Below are 22,507 nucleotides of genomic sequence, written 5' to 3' on the forward strand. Positions count from 1 at the left end.
GAAAACCAATTTGAATGTGAAATAAAGAGTTGCCCAGAGGAAGTAAAGAGTAATTACTATATCCATGGCCAAAAGAGATGGAGGGTGCTGGATGAGATGCATAGCCTCTGTCTGTCCTTTCATATTACTGTTGCTGACTCCCTGCCCTGAGATGACATGCATGTTGGCATTCTTTAAACTGATGACTTGTTTATTTTTTGTTTGCTTTCAGTTGTTAGATTGACATTACAGACCATACTCTTGGACTGCTGTACATCCTTTATAAATTGCTTTAAGATGTTCTAGTGTGATAAGATGATATAAAAATTGAAGTCATTATTACTGTCTGTTTCACCAGGGGAACTGGACAGCTGGCATTGATCTGTAAGAGACTGATTTCCATATTTTGTTATTACATTAACCCATAGAATTCTTCTTGTTTATGATTTCAAAGAAAGATTTTTTTTTAATCAAAAGGGCATCTTCCTTAGTGTGTAGTGCTTGAGAGACATAGAAGGGCAGAAAGTGTATGAATCCTGTAATTTTTTATCTGATCAATAACATCTAGCTTTATTAATAGCAATATCACAGTATTTTACATGACATTGTACCCACTAACCACTTCACAGAACTGCTTGGGAGAGAAATCTAGCAGTTAGTGAAGGGTATACCACTAACTGCTTGGTTTGGGGCAAGTATTATGTGCCCCTTTAAATTCTTGGCATTAATCTTAAATTTTTTAATTAAAATAATCATAAAAATTCTGTGCTCATTGCTGTTTTGCAAGGAAAGAGATGGAATAAGGGCCTTATCTTGCCATGTTGAGTAGCCATTTATAATGAGCTAAATTGTACCATTCATCCAGAGGCCACAGTAATGGTAGCACAGAGGCTGCTGTGTTGCAGAGGGAGTAACTTGCTCTTCACTCTCTTCTTCTGGTTTCAGAATAAAGCCTGAGAAATCATAGGAGAGAATTTTAATAATTAAAAAGATTTGAGTGTGTTTAAAAAAGTGAACCAAACAACATGTCATTTTCCAAGGTAGTATCAGTGTAGCTCCAGTAGGATTTGGTGGTATTGGCCAGAGCAGCTTTGGATAGCAAATGCATATACTGGCAATCAAGGGTCAGTAGAAGGCTGCAGGGCACTCCTCCCTGCACTAGCTCACAGCAGTGATGAAGACTAAAAAAAGTTTTGGGTTTCTTCTTAAGGTAAAGCTCTGCTTGATGCTTTGGTTCTTTGCTTGGTCCAAAAACTTCCTTAGTGTTGGCTTAGCCAGCATGCCACCTTCCTCCTCTTTAGTTATAGCATAGTGATGCCCAAAAGATGGAGTCAGAGTTCCACTAGCAGGATCTGGGGAGTGTGGATTGTTTCATTTTTTTAACATCTACAATCTGAGTAGGATTGTGGCTCAACATTACCCTAATGGTGAAGATAAGTCACAAACCAGGAGTGATTGCCTGCAAAGACCATAGGCTCCTTATAGTTGGGCAAATGTGTTTTTATTTTGGGGCAAACACTTTTTTTCAGAAATGATTTAGGTATAACCGGTAGCGTGAAAGGAAATCTCTGGCTCTTTTTTTCAGTTTTGCTGTGATAAGTTACTGTTGAGAGGGATTTGGAAGGCTGGAACACAAAATACAGGGCCCTTCAGAGAAATGTGTTATTACACTATAGATATATCGGAATTGCAACAATATTCATCCTCAGTATATCTTAAATTTATTAAATTGGTAAAATTCACTTTCACTTGTGGTGTCTTGTCAGTAATGTAGATGCTTGAAAATAGGTGAGGGTTTATTTAGGCACCTGGACTAATTGTAGACTTACAGGGGACATCCTACCTGTGGGAGACCAGCTGGCACTTAAGAACAATTTGTTGCCTGAAACGCCACAAGATACCTATTTTACATGCTTATATGTCTCACAAAGCACCAAAGCAATACAGAAAATCAAAAAGAGAAGGGAGGAGTGGAACACAGGTCTCTGAGAGTAACAAAGTGCGTAACTGGTGAAACAGTAACCTTTCAGACTGAGGTATTTCAGGGCTGAGAGGTTTTTCTGTAGCAAACAGTCCTGTCAGAGTGAGAATATTGCATTAATGGAAATCCTTAAGTGATTTTTCCTTTTACCTTTTGCATCTAGGCCGTGCTTTGCTGAGACTTACTGACAAAAAGCTTGAACGAATGGGCATTGCCCAGGAAAGCCTGCGACAGCACATTCTGCAGCAAGTCCTTCAGCTGAAGGTGAGAGAAGAAGTCCGAAACCTCCAGCTGCTTACACAAGGTATGAAAAATAATTTTGATATGGACAGTTATTGAGATCAGGTAGGAGAAGTTTGCCTGAGGGCATAAAAGGTGACTTGATGTTCTGCAAGAAATCATGCGTGAAAATGTCTCATAGATTCCACATGCTTTCCAAGGTGGGAACAAAAGGTAAAATAATGCATAAATAAATAGACATGTTCAGCTGTCTGTTTTGCATGATGAATAAGCTCCATCTACAGCTTGACGGTAGTCTTACTTAAATGTCTGCTTACTAAGATGAAAATAATTACATATAAAGGGCACGAGTAGTGAACATAGTGCCTTTACAGATATTGTGCATTTTGCATTAATTGTTTACTTTCAGCGTCAGATAAAAGAGTAATCTCTGTAACGTGTTTTATGGTAAGAGCTGTCAGTGGAAAATTACCTGTTAGACTGTTTTTTGCAGATGGATGATTCCTTTTTCATGTTGGAGTAATTTTATTGACTTGAATAGAGTTGTTTCTAATTTATACTGCTAAGAAAACACAAAACTGGGCAAACTGGGCTCAATATGGAGATCTTGATTAGAAGACGGGGAAGAAGGAGTAACAAAAAAGCTTATACATATTTTCCAAATGAGGTTAAGGTGGTTTATGATGACTTGTGTTATTAGCTCTCTATTAAAGCTTTTTAACAGCTGTGGTAACATGGAAGAAAAGCAGTCATGGTGGCAATAGTGTAAAGGAATATTTAGAAATCCTCTGCTATATACCTGCAATACTTTCTCAATGTTAAATGTTTGGTAGTCCAGCGAGATAACATAAACTACGTACTTCTGTGGTGTTTTGGTTCAGTGCCTGTTATATGTCACATCATATGAAAAAAATAGAGTTCTTCAGTACATGCAGTGTATTTTTAACAAAATGTCCTTCACACATGGCATTATGTTCCTGATTAAGCTTTGCTCACTTGTGTTTGGGGAAAAACTCTCTGATTAGTTGAGTAAGCTGCATTTTATCTGAAAGAGCTGATGTCTCAACTGAATTGTTCCTTCAGGCTTGGTGCTGTGTGGATTGTGATGAAGAGCTTTAAGGCTCCTTCATTTTTCTATGATCTGTGAATATGAGATACCCTCATCTTGCGTCACGTCAAAGGCAGTGCACGTGCTGAAGCATCAGTGTCTTCCCCAGATGTTTAGAACTGTTCCTCTTCCCTTTATCCATTCATCCTTTCATCCATTATTCCTGTGTCCTTTTCTTCAGTCTTGGCCAGGTTCTCTTTTCCCCTGCATCTGGAGTGTTACTTGAGAGTTTGCTGGACTGTGAAGTTCTGGTCACCAACCATTGCTCTTTTAGGCCTGCTTATGGAACTTGGGATTTTATTGATAAGGGACAATGAAGACCCACTAGATATAAATTTGGTTCAGTTGATCACCACAGTCCAGAAAGATTTCTCCATCAACCTGTGTTTGGCATTGAGAGCACTGTGTTTCCGGGCTTCTGCTTTATTGTTTCTCTCTGGATCCCTTCTGGACACATCAACTGGTGTATGAGTCGTTATCAGACAAACAGTGGCAACTGCCATTTCAAGGAATTCAGGGCAGCATCCTTTGAGATTTATTCCTTCTCGATACAGCTAAGGATACAATTTTGGACTTTGATAGAAGGATGAATAAACACGTTGCTGGACTATGAAGGACAGAGTAGTGATAGATACATGGATGTGTGTTTAACGCACTCTCTCTGCCATGTAGAGAGAATGTTGTTATTTAGTTTGATCCTATAAAAGGCATGCCATCATATGCTTTATGAAAGCCAGCACAAGCTTACAAAAAGCTGGTGGTCTGCGGCTCCTGCTCTCTTCCCCCACAGTGGTGCTGGCCATTGCATTGCACTTCAGCTCAGCTGCAACCTTCTTAAATAGAGCTGGAGTTCTGGGGCAGCACAACAGTCCATAAAACGTGCCCTTGTGCAGCAGAACTGTGTTAGTTGTGTGATCCCAGAGAGGGGGGACAGTGAGTGATAGGATGACAGCAGTATTCCTATTCCTATCACCTCATTTACACCAAGTCGGAGTGTGTGTCTGTTGAAACTGCTTATTTGCAGGTACTAAGGTTAAGGTGTAATTTCTGAACTACAGTCTGTAAAGCTGTGTGTATGTCAGTTGTTCTCCAATACTAGTTCTGTTCCCCTTGCCCAGTTTCTTCAAACTGTGTCCACTCGTATTCCTATTATGTTTTATACGTTCCTAATCCAGGTTGTTACTGGAATAGCTTTCTGTAAGTGCTTTTCTGTTTCAGAGAACATATAGAGAACATTTTTTCTCTGAAAAGTAATGCATTTGCATGCCAGCAGTTTCTGCCTTTTGGAAATTCCACTTGCAAAATGCAGGTCACAGTGTAGCTATTGCTACACTTTGCTTTGCTGTCCTCCAAAATGTCCTCCAAAAAGAGGTGAAAAAAAGCCCTCTGTCTCAGCACACGGCTCAGGAGATTGTTAGGTGAAAGAAGCTGTTAAAACCTCTTTCTGAATTAATGTAGCACACAAGCTGGGTTGCAAGCAATGAAGTCCTCATTCAGAATACATTGATGTCAGCAAAAAGGCTTTCCACTGACTTTAGTTCGTACCCCAATAGAAGCTGGAGCAAAGGGGAGAAGTTTAAAAAGGGAATTATGTAATACTTAACAGATATTTTAAGTCGTTTTGTGTTCTGTTGTCCGCAGAGAAAGTTAACCTCATTTTAAAAACTCAGTAGAGAAGTAGCATTCTTTCAGAAAATGACTTAAAACTGTTTCATTCTTCTTCATTCAGGACACACCATCTAGTCTGTTCTGGGGATCTTAAAGCCACAAGAGTACGTGATTGTGTAATTGAAGGCTTGTCTTGAGTTTTAGGAAGACTTTTCTTTGGACTAAGAACTGCCTGATTGAGGCTATTATCAGCAGAAACGCTATTCCAACCTCCACTAGGATAGAAGGGCACAGACCCAACTACTGATTTGTGCTTTTTTTCCAGACTTAGTGATGTTGAGGAACTAATTTGACAAAATATCTTCCAGTGTCTCTTGGGGAGAGCTGCACGCTGTTGGAAACACCATTATTGTACTGTTATCACTGTAAGCCTGAGTTGAAAGATCATTTTTTTAAAAAAATGCCTTACATAACTACACAGAGAAGGAAGGAGTTATTTTGAGTTTTTTCAATGTGAGTCCTGCATTTGGCTAGCATAGAAGAGACTGTCCTCAAAATGATAGAACAGTGCTATGTGTGATTCTAAGCAAAGTATCCATAGACAGCAATCTGCTAATAGGGCTGAGCTTGAGAAGCATTTTTGGATTTGGATTAAAGGATACCTGCATTTGAGATTACTTTTGGCCCCCTCCTGAGCTCCTCTGTGAGTTTCATATAGGGCAAAGTGCTACCTGAATATACTGCTAGGCCACAGAATGTGCCAAATTTTCTTTAAAATAATAATATTCTCCTGCTATCAAAATGTGTTAGAATAAGGCTTTATGCTTCATTGAAAATCATCACAGCTGTTGATACCTGTTGAAATTACTTCCTCAGTAAGTTCTGTGCTCATCCTGCCCCTGGTGCTCAGCTACTGAAAACCATATGTGCTCAACGATAATTAGAAAAAGACCAATTTGTTTTCCTTCTTTCAATTTCCAAACTACTCCTATTCAAAACCTGTTAATAGTACCCTAGCACTGTGTTCTTCCAGGAAGGGAACTAGAGGGCCTTCAAAGATGCATCTCATCTTCTGAGGAAAGATGAAGTAAGAGCCATGTATTTTAGCGATGGATCATTCACTGTTTTAGACGAACCCTGTAGCAGAAACATTGCCTTTCAGGGTCCATGTGGTGAGTAAACCTGGATCATGAAACTCCCCCTAGCTGAAACATGTTACAAGGATTTGTACAGCATTATCAACCTCTTAACACTAGAGTAAAGGCAGGCTTGATCAAAATTTGAGTTGTTTGGCACTGAACCCTCCCAGGCTGTCAGACACGATGCTAGTTTCCCTTCACTTTATCTGTTTCTTCCTTGTGAATGTTGAAGGTGGGCAGGCACCTAAGCAGTGCTGTTCCAGTTCGCATCACCACCTGTAAGGAGACTTGCTGTCATTTTCCATAATCAAAGCCTTAAAGTACTAGACTCCCTCCCACCTTTGAATTCCCACATATGAAGATTTTCCCTGCTGCGGTGGCTCCAGTACACAGCATCAAATATTGGGAGTTGCACACCTGCCTAAAAAGGAACTTGGGTGGGCAGAAGATTTGAGAACATGGGACCTTGCTAAGTGCAGAACTGTGGAAGGTCATTTGGAGTTAACAGAGGACGACTGCAGCTTGCTGTCCCCCTGCTGCATAGGCTGTATGGATACTGTGGTATCTGAACTGCTGTTGCCTACTATCCATCGTGTCCCTTGAGATCAGCACATTTCTTTGTCATCCCTGTAAAGAAGTCTGAAAAACTGAGGTTTGTGATAGAGGGTCATCCTGTTGCACTTCCAGGATGTACTGTTTTCTTTCCTGGGTACGTTCTGGACTCAAGGTTTTGGCACCTGAGGAATTGTGAGTTCCTTCCGCCAGAAATACTCTTTTTTCTTTTCTGTAGAAAACAGCAGATGTTGCCTTTGCGAACACTCCAGGTAGGCAGTGTGTTCGCCTTCCCAGGCAGCTGGCGGGGGAAGTATGTAACACTTGAGGAATCTCGGTTTCATGTCCCTGTGGTGGTATTCAGAGGCGTGCGGCATTTGAAATGTTGACTCTCCTCTTACCAGGCACCCCTTCTTTTGTTTTCATTGTCTTCATCTCACCTTTTTCTGTTCCCTAACCCTGAAGCTTCCAGCTAGTCAGGAAGGGCCTTTCTTCTTATAGCACAAATTACTATGCAAATGTTTCTGTCATATGCTGCATACATGGCACCTATCCAAGGCGCAGAAAAAACCACTTGATATTTCAGAAGAGCTCCAACAAATTTAATTCCCAGCTGATTTCCTTCGCTCTGTGCTCCTGTTATGCTCCAAAATCTCTGAGAGACCTTGTGAGCTGAACACAAAGTGTAGCATGGAAACACTGTCAGAAATTACCCAGAAGTAGTTGTTTATCCCTTGTCATTGCATCAAAACCATGTTCCAGGACTCAACATACTAAATTGCCTGGTTATAGGTAAAGAAACCTTAACCTTCTTCTCAGTGTGGGTTTATTTTCACTAGACATCTATATCCCTTTTACTCCTTTCCATTGCATGTCCTTTTTTCCTGTACCACTGTAGGAATCATAGCACTTGTGCTTAACACTGCTCTTCCGAGACTGTAAAACAACTTTGCTACCCATCCGTTAGACTACAAAAGAGCAATCTTTGTTGTATTTTTCCCACTCCCAGTCAAGGGCATATTCAGCACTTACAGAGGACGTGGGCTTTGGACTCAGAAATCGTGGTTGTTCCTGAGAGGTTTTTCAGACTTTAGGCACTCTTAAGACTTCTGAAAATCAATTTTTTCAGGTTACAAGTATGCACTGAGGGGTTCTCTATAGTTTTCATTTGTTTTAGCTGAAGCAGAATATCGTGTGTGGAGTGTATATCTGAGCGCAGATAAAATGTTTAAAATACACGCATCAGTGACGATAAATATCAAATTCCATCTATGGCATCAGTTATTTGAATTTCATGTGGCTGGTTTCTAACCTGAAGAATATACTTTGCAGCGCAATCAATGGTCCCTGGTAGACCATTGAATTACTACGGTTCTGTTAGTTACTTTTTAGCTATTGCTGTGTTGCTAATACATATTTATATCAAATAACTGAGTGATTCAGCTGACAGGTGAAATAAGTTCCAATACACTGGACAATACATTGTAATGCACTCTGGATAGGTTTAGCAGAGCCTTGTCCTTCAATATGTGTAGTATATTAGTTTGGAGTGTGAATCAGGAAACATGTATGCAACTATGAAATTTATATTGATGAACTTCTGCGGCAGTATTTTAGCTGTATAATATTATGATGTGCTTGCATTTTTATGTGTTTCTATAAATAATATTGCAACTCAGTCTACTGGGAATGTAGTATTAGCTGTTTTGTATGATTGCAAGGACATGATTGCAGTTGTCTGGTTTTCTTATTATTTTATTAATGTTGATTTTTTTTCATTCGTGCTTTTCAAATGTCTCAGTAGTCAGTCAGTCTACTGGAAAATTTGGTCTGGAAAGTTTAGGCCTTCTGAGCTAATGCGTACCCAAAACTGTCTTACATGTTTGATGAATAGATATTACATATATATATATACACACACGGACACACACACCCTGTATGTACGTATTTCCCCACTTGTGTAAATTGGAAAGAGAGAAAACAATTCTGCTCAAGGTTTGAGAAAAAAAAATAAAATATTGCTGTTTGTGCTGCAACCAGTCATGAAAAACTTTCAACTAAATAGGAAAGTTTTGAGCAGTCAGAGGCTGTGATTTAACAACAGCTGTTTGTGATCAGTGCCAGTAGAAATCACTTGTTTTCACCCAGCCGAAAAGAACAGGCTGGTAAAAGGGATTCCAGGAATAGGTACAGTCTTTCACACGGAGTTTAAATAAATCAAGTCTGCATATTGTAAGATGGTGCCATTTACAATGTAACATATTTGTCATTTCTAATGGTATTTTTTTTTGCAGAAGTCAGACATGGAATAAAATTGGTTGATAGTTGGTTTATAAAAGAGTTGAGGAAATCGGAGCCCTAACTGTAACTCTGACCCCTTAGAGAGTACATAGATATTTTTGTTGCTAGGCTTCTGGTTCAAAACCTGGCTGTCTTCATCAGCTAACACCTTTATGATCAAACTGAGTGGATAGTGTTGGAAATAAGAAGGTAAGAAATGCCATTCTTGGTCAGATCCAGTATCCCTCTGTCCCAGTACTCCACCTCTGACAGAAGCAGATGCTGTTTAGGCAGAGCCCAGAACCCTGGCCCCTCTCTGTGGTCCCATCCCCCTGGGCTCCCCAGCGTCCAGAATTGCTGCACCAGAAAAAGTACTTTCCTGCCTAATTCTTTTAGTATCCATTGAGTATCTCTCACTCTCATGAAACAAGGTGTTCACAACAAGGTTTTTTTACAAACTAGAATATAGTCACTGGCAGCCTCAGTGATGCTGGAAGCAGCAAAGCCTAACTTGACATGCCTTCAGTTGGATATGTTCTCCCTTCCACAGAGACTGTAAGCAACCCTGCTATCATCTGTGAGCAGTAGTAGCTACACATCCTCTGTATTTCAGATATACCAGTCACTCCTGAGACACATCAGATGAATTGTACCTGTTGCTCTCCATTGGTTATTACAGAAGCTCAGGATGGCTGCCAGATGTATTTGTCTACGTGGTAGATGGCTAAACTGGGTTGAGATGAGTTCCTGCTCGCTAGGCCCAGATGTAAACTCCTATGCTGAAAAAAGTTGGTCTGAAAGCTGGATGAGTTGCCCTTTTAACTCAGATGAGTTTTGGTAACACCATCTTTCTGATTTTATGAAACCACGGTTGCTGACGCCAGCATGAATACATTCTGTTTGCAAAGCATTTCACTGTATTGGCACTTTTAACAAACATGAAAGTCACTTAAAGCCTTTTTGAAAGCCTAAAATAAAGTTCTGTTGTTTTGAATCCCTTAAGGTGAACGTTGCCAAATAGTTCAAAAACATTTTTCTTCCTGTTGTTACTAGCATTTATGGCCTGTGCAATAAAGATTTATAATTACTGAAAAGATTCAAGGGAGGGAGGAGAAAAACCCTCTCCTTTTTATGCCTTTGTAAAGTTGCTTTTCTAAGTTGTGTAAAAAGAACCTGTTTTATTTAAAGGCTTTTTTTTTTCATTCACATTCTTTAAAAGCCTTTCTGTAATGTAATTTTTTAAATGAATGTGCTTCTATTCAAATTAAAGTTTACTCTTAATGGCTTTTATGCTTCATATGATAGAGCACCTTCATTTACTTAGTTATACATAGGCAGTCAGCAGTGTTATGAACTCTTTCTTTATTACTAAGCAGTATGCAGATGTCTGGCATCTTCCACCAAGGGAAGGATGGGATTTTAAAAACTCTTTATTTGACATGATCATAAAGCATGGGTACTAGCCCAGTGGTTTATGACATGCTCAAGTATGATTAATAATTTTAACTATGCCAGTTCCCCCTTACGATCAATAATATAGAATTTTCCCAGTCACTAGTTGAATGGATTTTAATTGAAATTGATTCCCTATAAAATAATAAATTGAAGTGTATTAACAATGATCTTGTGGTCTTTGATGTTAAGGAGTTCCGAGTTCTAACAAAATTCTGAACAGTTTTCAAAAAAATACCTGATTTTCCTCTATGCAGCCTAAGTAGTCATAAAGCACCTCTAATTTTTTTAAGTGCTAATTCCATTAGAAGCATAAAAAGAGCGGCCTTAATTTGCAACGTGAATGTGAATGGAAATGAGGCAGGCCGTTGTTTTTTTAAAAATGTATTTTTCTGTTTGCAGTTCAGCTACAGCTGTACTGTGTGATCCTAAAATTTAAATATATACTGTTGTGCATAATGTTATCTTTGAAGTATTTGTCTGTAAAAATACCTCCCAGTCCCCTGAATTATTAGAAGTTACCTGTATGAAGAAAGCATACCTTGGGAAAATCTGGGGTGAGCAGCTCTGTTAAGAACTTCAGTGTTTTTCCAAAGGTATCACCTGAAGGGCATTGAGTCAGTCTTTGTTTTTTCTCAGTGACAGAGTGACAAGTTGGGTTTTAGGCAGCCACGTACATGGCAATACCACACAGTTCTGAAGCTCCTCGACCACACTAAGGTTTCATCCACATCCTAGAGCTTATGCTCAATTAAGCTTATCCACACCGATGGAAAAGTAGTTGGTTGACATACATTTGCCTCATACTGTGACTTCCACCTGAAGACAACATGCCTAGAAAATAGCCAGGCTCAGGAATACACACAGCATTCTGTAACCAGACAGCCTGGTATAAAATGCCAGGACTGTGACTTGGCGTACTCATTCAGCTATACAGGAGGGCTGGAGCTCTCATCCTGAGGAATGTAGGGATAAGTGAGTTAAGAGACTTTTGTATGTGAACAAAAAGACACGTCAAGGTTCCCCTTCAAGCCTAAGCGTGGTCTGAAGGCATATACATTGACATGGTCTTAGAGTTTTGAGTCCTCTCCACTAGAAATAGGATTCAGATCTTCCCAGTCAGTTCATCTGGGACACCCAGCTGCTATCAGCTGGCATTTGATGAGAAACGGTGCTGAAGCAATTCCAGCACCTGGGCCTTGAAACAAGTGATTTTGCCATATTCTTTCATTCTTCACTCAGACCAGTTGGGAGGCTCACTGCCAGTACCGTCAGCCACAGACTCTGAAGTTCAGTTATTGGGGTTTTTTTGTGTTGAGAGCACGCTGTTGTGGAGGACTTTCAGGAGCTGGGTTTTGAGAGAAAGACCTGGAAAAAACCCCAAAAACTCTTTCACAGCGAAAAAAGGGGGTTTTGCTAACTGATTGTGCCTTTGTTCAGGGAGCAGTAATGCAAAGCTTCTGTTGTTAAATTTTACTGTGCAAAGTCCACTAAGCTGTATGTTTTTTGTTTTCTTTCCTCTTTGGCATGTGTCAGAGGCAGAGATGCAGAGGGAATGGTAATCACATTTCCTTCTTTCTTTAAAGTCTTAGGTCATTCCAGTCTTCTTAAGAAATAGCGGAAAACTTTCTTACTCTGTTTCTTTTTGTCTTTCATTCCTTTAAAAACTCTCGAGTTTTTAACTGAGGACTGTTGTTTAAGTTGGGCCAAGAGATTAGTATCTCCTGCTCTGGTTTTCTTTTGTTAGCCTGACTGTTTAAATGGCTGATTAGACTACAATTGTCTGGTGAGGAATTTCTTTAGCTTGTTCCACGGAGTGTAACTACGTGAAAAACTTTTCAGCCATTCCTTGTGGTTTTCTGTCTTAAGGTGTGAAGATGGTCCAGCCGTATTTAAAGAATCTTGGATGCTGGAAGGAGCGATCAGCATCGTCTTAGACAATGGGCCAGCTTTTAAAAATGTCAGGCAATTAAGGATGCAGATGTGAAAATTCCTTACACTGATCACTACCATGGTGTCACAGCAGTTATAATTCTTGGTCCAAACTTTAAACCCTTTGAAATAAACAAATTATATTTCAGATGAAGGGGACAGGAAAGGGGAAGGGAGGGATAGTCCTACCACTACAGCTACACCAACAGATCAGTTGTCACCTGAGTAGTTTCTGAATGCATCTTTCTCTAGACTCAGGGTTTGCTTTGATGTGTCCAGTAGCGCAGCTGCCATCCATTCTGTTACAGCTGTTGACTGTGACACTAACCGCTAATATTGTTGACTTTTGTAGATCTCTACTTAAACCTGGAGCATGGTTTTTTGAGGGTCATAGAAAAGCAGCCAGCCCTTACAGCCCATCAAGGTAATGAATGTCTTTTTCCTGGGATGTATCTTCATAAAATGAGACATCTATGAGCTTTTTTTTTTGTCTTTTTCTATAAATGTTTCCTTTAGGTCTAGTGGGTTTTTTCAGCTATTGTCATGAAAATAGTGTTTTATTTTCTTCTAATCCTAATAATCTCTTTCTGAGCGAGTTATTATTTTTTACTGATACTTGCTTGCTAGAACTGTCTGTTGATAAATTTTCTTTCTCCTTCCTTAAATATCAGCTGCTGTGATAAGCACTAAAACGTGTGACCATTGCTTTGTCAGCAACTCATGTTTTCCTTTATTATACCATTACTGCTATTCTTGAGATTTCTTTTGTTCCATCTAGTACTGGGCATGTCACTGTGGGAATTTTACTGTACATTGCTTAGCTGATCACTTGATATTTTTGGTATGAGAATATATGTTTACGGATTTCTTCAGTGTTTTCTTTTGATCCAAATGATCAGAACCTAGGCTATTTAGGTAAGGAATGTAAACAGACTCTGGGACCGCAAGAGAGGAATCCTTTTATCAAGGATGTCTCTAGGAATTAGGAGCACTCAAAGCTAGTGTCTTGTTAAAGTTTCTGCTGCTTATAATTAATTTGGGTAGGCTTTGGGAAAGTCTTTAGTTTACTAAAAACTAGATATATACTTTTCATGCACACATTCTGTATCAATTCTAGCACAGTGAGCAAGTAGCCACTCTACTAAGAGGAATGTAAATTTATGTCTACCACCAGCTACACATTGGTTTTATCGCTGTTATGTCCCCTGGAAAATCTGAGACCTCAACTTTTCTCTTGGTTCTGTGAGGGCAAATGAAGGAGTAATGCTCCATTGATTTCAGCAAAATGTGAAACTAGTTAAAATGAGAACAGGATCAACCCCATTTTTCCTCTACAGCCTGAGACTATAAAGCCCATTCAAATCAATGAAGGGTACCAATGACTTTGCTGACCTTTGGATCAAATCCATAAACCTTTTTAGTAACTTAATTAAAACCACAAATACAGAAACATAAGTGTTCTGTTCTCTAAGTCAGCATAGGTCTTCCTAAAATTGAAAGATATGATCCCTTGCCAATTTTCTTGTATCAGAAATACAGTTTTGATATTTTATTCTCTAGAACTTTTTTCTTAACTATATAAAGCCTATTTTTCACTTGGTCTCAAAATCTCTTTTGATGATGTGCACTGCCTGTGTTATTTGTAATCCTAATTTCATAATCAGTGTTGAAAATGAGACCCACAAAACTTGCTTTTATCGTACTCTTTCTATTCATATTCTTTACGAAAATGGCATAATCAAAGGTAAAAACAAGTATACTGTCTTTTAGCTTTGGCAGTTTGAAGTGTCTTTGTTGCATCTTGCATTAGCCAGCTAGAAGTTAGGTGTCTGGTTGAACTCATCGCTCACATTCCTCAAATAATCAATGAAGAACAACAGCCACGTCCTAAGATAATCTGTGCCCTTCTAAAACAGATGTCCATAATAGGTGCAAAGCATTGCCCTCTGGAGGTTCCTGCTTCTGTCAGCTGGAGAACTCACCATCTAGTCTGGGATAACTACAATTAAATACAGGAAAAGTAGGCAGGAGCTTTTCCCATTTTTTACATCTCAGTATGAAGCATGTAACAAGTGATGTTACGCACTTTTAATTTGACACCAATCTTCCACTACTTAGTATATTAATTTTATCGTCTTTAACTGTACCTGTTAGCAAAATTTGGTTATGCTATGACTTTAAATTGCCTTTTTTTTAATTGATAATATCGTCTTTTATATTCTATTACTTTCTATGAGCATTTTTTTAACTGAGCTACCTTCTGCTCACTGGTAGCAGAATTAAAGCATGAACCAAAAAGGCTAAAATTAATGAGTTACAAGTTCTAGGTTCAGGGGTTTTGTGGTTGTTTTCTTACTTGTAATTTAAATGGTCCTTTAGTCTGAAGAAGACAAGGACTTATTTTATATATTGTCCTGGGATAAGGTTATAACTTACCTTTGCTCTCGCAATTTTTCTCAGACATGAATGCTTTAATAACTGCTGTTAGACAGATCCTGGTCCTCTGAGTTCTTCCTTTCATCTGCCTGTGGTTGAGCCTGATACAAACATGAAACCATTATTAGTTTATGATTGTGCCTTTTGTTGCCTCTGTGGAGCTGGGTCCAGTCTTACAGAGGAATGCCAGGACCAGGTTGAGAGCTGTGCTCACTGGGGACTGAACTTCTGCTTTATAATTCGAAAAACTTACTGAAAACTTCTTCCCTTCATACAATTAATCAGTACAGGCAATGAAGGTGTAAATCTCTGGAAAACCATGAACTGCATAGTTGCAATTAAATAGAAGAGCTGGTAAAACCTATCCAAAAATGATCTGAAATAAAAACACAGAGGGGTGACTGAAAACCCAAGCTTCTTCACATGTCTTTTGTTTGGGCTTTCTGTGTCTCCCTTCAAGTTCTCTTGCATTCTTATGCAGCTCGTTCATTTTATTGAATACTAAAGCCTTTTACCATCTGCCAAAAGGTTTTATTTTGGGGTTTCCTCTTATGTGGGAGGGTGGTTTCCTCCTTCCCTTCGTGCTAGTTTCATTGCTATCTTTAGGACTCAGAGCCTACTGGAGACCTTCCTGTCTCCTTTTTATTACACAGTCTCCTCCTTCCTTGCTGCTGGTTCCTGCTCCCAGGGGCAAAGAAGAAAACAAGAGCTGAAGCTGCCTCTTTGAGCTGCCTGGCTGATGCAGATGGCTTTTGTTTTGAACATGGGAGTCCGGTTCCTGGAGTGCAGGGCTAGGCGTACTCAGCAGCAGCATTCCCTGGGGTGGGTGTTTTTAGGAATGGTTCCTGTCTGAAGGTGCACGCAACTGCCCCGTGCTTTGGCTACAGAGTGCAAAGGGCTGCTGAAAAGGAGTGCTGTAGCCTATAGCATTTATTCTAAATGCAGTATATTCCTCTCTATTTGTTAGTCTTTTACCTCAGCACATTAATCCAACCTGTTCTGCCACTGTTCAGACATCTATAGCTGTAGCCCTTTAGTTTCTTCCTTTTATGGGAACTTTTAGATGTTTATTTTTTCTGCGAACATACCACTTTCCTGTCTTTACCTTTCTTGTGCTGTAAAGAAAAAGTGAAATTGGAGTTGTTTCATTTGTAGAAGAATAGAACAGCATCTTTTTTGTTTCTTCCTGAGAGCAATATAAAGTAGCTGCCAGCCTGGGTTTTTCAACACAGCTCTGAAGGATGCAGGGAATACAGTGGGATGTGAGTACCCAGATGCTGAGCCATGAACACAGCAGGAGGAGGCTATGAGTCCTGGTCAGGCACCTCCATTTAAACCTTTGCTGTGAAGCTCTTCAGGTACCTGCTGTCATCTCTCCTCAAAGTAGATGCTACATGGGGGAAACAAAGGGTCCTGCCTTCTCCCTTCTGCCTGCTGGGAGTGAGAGCAGTCTGTCTGAGGAGCACGCAGTCCTGTTACTGGCTGTCCTGATTCACTGTGCAGCTGAGCCTGTGACTGGAGGCAGTCTGAACGTGAAGGGCACGGGCACAGGGAGTTGTGCTGGGTGTCAGATCACCTCCTGAGAGCTCTGCCAGGATCCATATCAACACATTATGCCTCCGCTGAGTGCATTTCTGGCTTTACTTTTTTGATGTTTTATTTTTTTAATCACTGGCATTACACCAACCAGCATGTCAGGTAGTAATAGGATTGTAATAGTATTTTGTTTGTGATTAGCTCATCTCTTGGACTCTGAAGTGTTCTAATCTCTATCCTTCCATCATCACCCAGCTCTTTTCGAAGCTCTATCCTTTGGTTTATTTGCTCTCGCTCTGTAATTGAGAATTTTATTGTTGATCGCCATGAAAAATTGTTAGTGCTTAAAAATAAACGATCCATCTTCCATCCCTTCAGTGCATCTAGCTTTTATGACTATAGGGATCTAATGAAAGGTTGAAATGGGGATGAGGAGGATGAGGGTGTCCCAGGTGTTACCTAAATATCTGATCTACAGATGAAAAGGGATGCTGGGATTTCTATTCAGGAAAGTGCTGGTAAAATGGCCTATTTCTTGGCACTGGATATTTTAATGACATTCAGTTCCAAACTTCAGGTACAGCATTGCACAGAGAGGTCAGTGGTGCCCATTTCTAACAGCAGAATGGTGCAACATAACACAGCAGCCTGAGATGACATTCTCCTGAAAAATAAGAGGGCTGTGTGAAAAAATTTCAAGCGGGAGACACACGTGTCTTCTCATTTAGAAAGCAAAGCATTGTACTTGTGAATTAGCACAGTTTTCCATGTTCTCACTGTCACACAGTTACACACACATGCACACACTCTAGTTGGATAAAAACGTAAACAGTAAATTAAGGATATGATTAAAAATTAAACAGCCACTGCAGAAGCCATCAATAGTAAGTACTTATTAACTTACATATAACAGCATGCTGGTGTGATAGCTTCAAATTGGCTGCTGAAACTGATTTGCAGCAAATAAGGCCAGCTTTCCAAAAGGATATTTCTGGTTTCCAGTAATCAGACTCTCAGCTCTGATTGCTTGTTTTGTTCCTTCACATTTTTTGCCAGTCTAAGTAACGGATAATATACATGACTTTCTTGAACTGTAGTGGGCAATATGCTTAATCCTTTGCCTCTAGTGCTTAGCAGAATGAGACAGTATGGGTCTGATCCAGATTTGTCCCATCTCATGCATTGTGAGACTTCTACAATTTGCCCCCCATCTCCTTTTTCTCCATTTTCTTTTCACCAGAGCCCGTATCCATTCTGTGAGCCGCCTTGCTTTACATATGTGCTGCATGATAAGCTGAAGGGCAAAGCTTTTTTATACATATTCACCTGCTCATCCAAGTGCCACATCCACACAGGCACACCTGTGATCTGCAGACCAGCTCCATCTGGCACTGCATGGCAGAGGCTGCGGTTTCTGGAGAGGGTGTCACCCAGCTCCATGGTCCCTTTCCATCTCATAACTTTTATGCCCTACTGTCTTGTGTCCCCTGCACGTGGAGTCCTGTGTATTGGAGGACAAGATGTTTGGCCATCTTGCTTCATTAGAGTCGGTGTGGTTTGAAGCTAGGGCAAGCGATTCTCAGTAGAACTGTTACAACTGGATTCAGCACCGGCAGCTCAATGTTAGTTTTAAATATTAAGTTGAAACAAGGTTAAAGACTGCTCAAAATGGGGACCAGTCGGGAAGGGCTGAGCAAATCAGGATCTTTTCCATTGAGCTCTGTCTTCTTGGATGTTTGCTTTTCAGGTGGGTTGAGTAGTATGGATATGTGACCGGTATGTGGTACACAGGAGCTTTTGTGTATTTGTTTCCTGCCTTCGTATGGCCAAAGCTGAGTGCTCCTCATTCCAGAAAGCAGCTGAATTTGTGCTTGTTATCTGGGTCTCCTGTGTTCATTTAGGCTGGGGTCCTCCTTCTCTTTTTTCTCCTGTCAGTCAAAAGCAAGAAATTGAATGAGTGTTACTTGAGTTAAAGATCTATAGACAGCCCAGTATCAATGGGTTGTATATATCCTGTAAAAAGGACTTTACTCTAATTCTCCCTTCCTGTGAGAAAGCAGCGCATCTCTTGAATGGCTGCCAAACTCCTTGAATGTGGCTGCAGGTGGCTCAAATGCAGAGTTCGTTAAAACACAGCTGGAAGGTGATTTCTGTCATGAACACCTCAGCCTTGTCAACTGTTTTCCGTGCTTATTCTGCTCCAACTGGTGTGGTCCGTATTTGGAGCTATACAGTGGGTGGCTCTTTGGTAGCTGCTAGCATTGTTGAACAATGGCTGTAGCCGCGCTTTGGGGAGCTGGACAAATTAGTGGCAAATAACTGGAGTGGCTGGTGTCTGTTCAGGGTTGCCTTCAGCTGCTTAGACCACTGACTTGTGTTTTAAAGAATATGAAGGCTGCCCTGATTGAAGTATTCACAGTGGGAGTTTCTCGATGAAGCAGGGGAATAATATGAGAAGGGATGGTGTAGCTTTAAGAAAGTGGAGGACGTAATGGGTGTGAACCAAGTCTGAGATGCAGAGTGGGGTGCTGCAGCTGCTGAGAGCCACTGCTGGAGCCAGGATCCTGGATTAAGTGGACTCGGTATGAGCTTCACTCTTGCTTCCTATGCGGTGATTCCTGACTTTGTCAAAGCCTTTCCCATATAGTTGCATCCCTGTCCCAGCCACCAGTTCTCAGACCATGGAGAGAAGGGAGAGGAAGCCAAGGGTACACAATGTGCTCAGGTAGAAGACAGGGAAAAGGTTGGAAACCCTCTGGCTTAGGCTGGTAGAGCTGAGTTGCTGTCAGCAGCAGAGGGAAACCTCTCCAGAGTGGTCTCAAGTGTACAGAATACCGCAGGGAGCAATTCCTTTTCTTCTCGATGTCCTGAAGAACAGATGGATCTGACATGTTTATTGCCTTAAGCTGTCTTGTTTTATCAGCACGTCAGAGCTAGGTGCTTGACAGATGTTGTAAACAGAAAAGAAAATTCATCCATGCCCAGTTGTATGGTTATAGCATCTCTAGCTCCTATTTAGAACTAAATGAGGAGGTATTTTCATTTAAAATTAAGGGAAGACAGAGACAAATAAACTGTTACAAATGCAAACTGATCTTGTGAGCTCTAAAAGCATTGCTTGGCATCTTCTAGCTTTTTGGTTCAGAGCTGTCTGAGATAGGAAAAATGTCAATGCAAAGAGGCCAGGTTGAAGCATAGTGGCAGTAGTGAAGAAGATTTTGTACATGTTACAGCTTGAATAGCTTGAAATTTTAAAGCGTGTGTTACAATTGCAAAAGCTTTTTGAAGCCAGAGACATATTTGCTCAAAAGTTTTTGCAATACAGTTCTGAATATCGAAAGCTAATTTTATTCACATCTACCCCATTCCTGTTTCTTCCTCCAAGCACACTTGGATTCTATGGGGGATGAGGCAGCAAGTGCTTCTGTGTCTTTTTTCACAGCAAGGTCTCTGTCGTGGTTGGGGTTTTTTCCTCTTCAAAAAAATCAAAGAGCTAAGAATTGTGTTAACATACTGCAGTGTTTCCAACAGTTGCAAACCGTGCAGTGCAGAATGGGTATGAAATATTTAATGTGATTTTAAATTAAAACTGTGCTACGTATTTACTTTTTTAAAGAAAAGTACATTGGGTTTATTTGAACTTCAGGCAGAGTAAAGTTAGATCTTACAGGTTCTTGTAATTATTTAAATTCTTTTTAATGTATCGCAGTGTCTATTTGCTGCTGAAATGCAAAGGAAGTCAGACAACAGAATTGGTGACAGTCACTGGTTAAACACCTGTTGTTGAAGAGCTAAACTCTTTTTTTTACTTCTGCAGGTGCAGAGATAATATCTTTTTCATGTTTGTTCAGCTATTTCAATTCAGTGAGTAGTTCATTCAAAAGTAAGAAACCATTTGGGAGAAAAAAAAAGCTGAAAAGCTTGTTTTCGTCTTTTAATCTATAAACAAAATCTGTGCAGTAGAGGATAAGATCTACCAGTTCCGTGATCTTGAGAAATATGGCAACCAGAACTGACATTCAGTTCATCAAGGTAATGCTTCCTTGCTTAATGAGACCCATTACTTAAAAGTGTAATGATGAGCTTATTTTTGCCTTGATTTGGAAAATACTGCTCTTCAACATTTTTACTGCATTTCACATTTACACACTAAGACCTATTTTATAACTAGAACTTAACATCAATCCCAAATAAAAAACGAATTGCCTGGCATAGTCTGTCATTACTCATGGCCAAATATGAGAATGTAAGGAATAAAAATCGATCAAGAGTTGTGTATAAAAGTGCTAATCATGTAAATAAATGTGTAGGTTGTGTTAACTGAAAAAGAAATACCATATTTATTGATACGTGCTATATTTAAATCTGTGTAAACAGGCTGACAAGTTCAATATTACATCGGGAGTTTACTGCCCACAAGCTTAGGACAAGTAGTTTTTTCTACATTTTTAGGATCTAACAGAAGTATTGATAGGAAAGGTCCAAGGGGTAAGGAGCATTTTAACTGTCAAGAACTGTTAAAAGGTGTTGCATGGAGGACACGGAGCAAATAATCTTCTCTGGTTTAGAGGTCCAGGCACACAAAGGACCAGAAGGTACCTGGGAGGAGCAAACATGGATTTGCGAAGGACAAAACAGCCTGATTTCTTTCTGTGATGAGAGAACTGGCTGTGTGGACAAGGGAGGAGCAGTGCATGTTGTATGCCTTGACTTTACAAACACCTTTGATATGGTCTCCCCCAGTGTCCTTGTAGCCAAATTGCTGATTTATGGAATGGGTAAGGAGACAAGAAAAGGATGAAGAACCTAGTGGCATCCCTAAGGAATAGATATAGGGGACAACACTGTCCAAATATCTGTTAGTGACCATGATGATGAGACAGGGTGCACCCTCAGCAAATTTGTGGGATGATACCAAGTTGGGGACAGTGCTTGATGTGCTGGAGGGCAACACTGGCGCTCAGAGGGATCTGGATGGACTGGAGAAGTGGGCTGACAGAGACCTTTGGAAGTTCAACAAACAGAGTCCTGCATCTGTGATGGAATAACCCTTTGCGCCATTACAGGCTGGGGGTATCTGGCTGGGGAGCACTGTGCCGAAAAAACCACCATGGGGTCTTGATAAACAACGATTTAAATATGAACAAGCCCCTGCTGCAGAGGAGGACAACAACATACTGGGCTGTACAAGCAGCAGTGTAGCCAGCAGGTCAAGGGAACTAATTGTTCCCTTGCATTTGGCATGAGTCAGATGACATTTTGAGCAGTCGGAGCAGTTTTGTGCACAAGAAAGACATTGACAAATCCGAATGGGTCAATGGATAGGTCACCAAGGTGGTCAGGGGCTGGAGCACATGGTGTAGGAAAAGAGGATGAGGGCTGGGTTTGTTCAGTCTGAAGACAAGGTTCGGAGAGTCTTATGGCTGTTTGCAGTTGCCTGTTGAGAGGGTGCAGAAAAGAGAGAACCAGATTCTTCTCAGATGTGCACGGGGCCAGAATGAGAGGCAACCAGCACAAGCTGTAATACAGAGAAGTCTAACTAAATATAAGCGGTGGGAAGAAGGGTGGTCAGACAGTGGAACGGGCACAGAGAAGGTGTTAATCTCTATCCTTATAGATATTCCAAACTCAACTGGACACAGCCCGGGGCAACCTGACTTTACACTAATCCTGCTCAGAGTAGGAGATTGGACTAGAGACCTCCAGAGGTGCCTTCCATCCCACACGGGGTTCTGTGATTGATAGATGCCAGAGTCTGAGCTTATTGCCAGAGCTTCCCTTTGTGGGTCACTCTAGGAAAAATAGGAACCGTTGGAGATGTTTTATGTGATGTGATTTGCTTTAGGCATTGACTGTGTTTTAAGTTGAATCTCACTCCGGGAGATCCTGATCTCTTCTCTGGAGTGACAAGCTAAATAGATGCCTACCTTTGGTCAAGTGAATATTGTCTAGGGTGTTTGATAAGAGTTAAAATCTAAAGAGAGTTACTTTTGTTTCTGAGGGCAAAGGAAGTTAGTGAAGGAATTTATGCTTTATTCTGAGTCATCAGAAGGAAGCGGTTGAGAATTTGCAGACTGAAGGCAATGTGAGTGGAAATGATCACAAAAGAGCTTCTGATCTGAAGGAGAGGAAGGAATGAGTAAAAGCAGCTGAATAATGTCAAAGGACTTTAAAACAACTGGTTTATTTGAACTTTGGAATAGATAGGTAAAGGCTGGAAAGGGTAGGAAAAGAAAGTTCAAGGGAACTGACAGCGTTTTTTTG

At 40.4% G+C, this 22,507-nt stretch overlaps 1 protein-coding gene across 5 annotated transcripts in view; it reads left to right on the top strand.

Moving 5' to 3' along the window:
• The window catches only part of SAMD12 (sterile alpha motif domain containing 12), a 174,057-nt gene that overhangs the window by 83,751 nt on the left and 67,799 nt on the right, over positions 1-22,507 (top strand). For 3 of the 5 annotated variants that reach the window (XM_055705017.1, XM_055705018.1, XM_055705019.1), the window contains exons 4-5: positions 2,124-2,264; positions 12,624-12,695. In XM_055705017.1, coding sequence (XP_055560992.1) covers positions 2,124-2,264; positions 12,624-12,695 — 213 coding nt within the window. The remainder of the gene's footprint in view (positions 1-2,123; positions 2,265-12,623; positions 12,696-22,507) is intronic. The other 2 variants (XM_055705020.1, XM_055705021.1) reach the window with 1 other exon arrangement.

This window comes from Falco cherrug, chromosome 3 (assembly GCF_023634085.1).
Source record: "Falco cherrug isolate bFalChe1 chromosome 3, bFalChe1.pri, whole genome shotgun sequence".
Classification (NCBI taxonomy): domain Eukaryota; kingdom Metazoa; phylum Chordata; class Aves; order Falconiformes; family Falconidae; genus Falco; species Falco cherrug.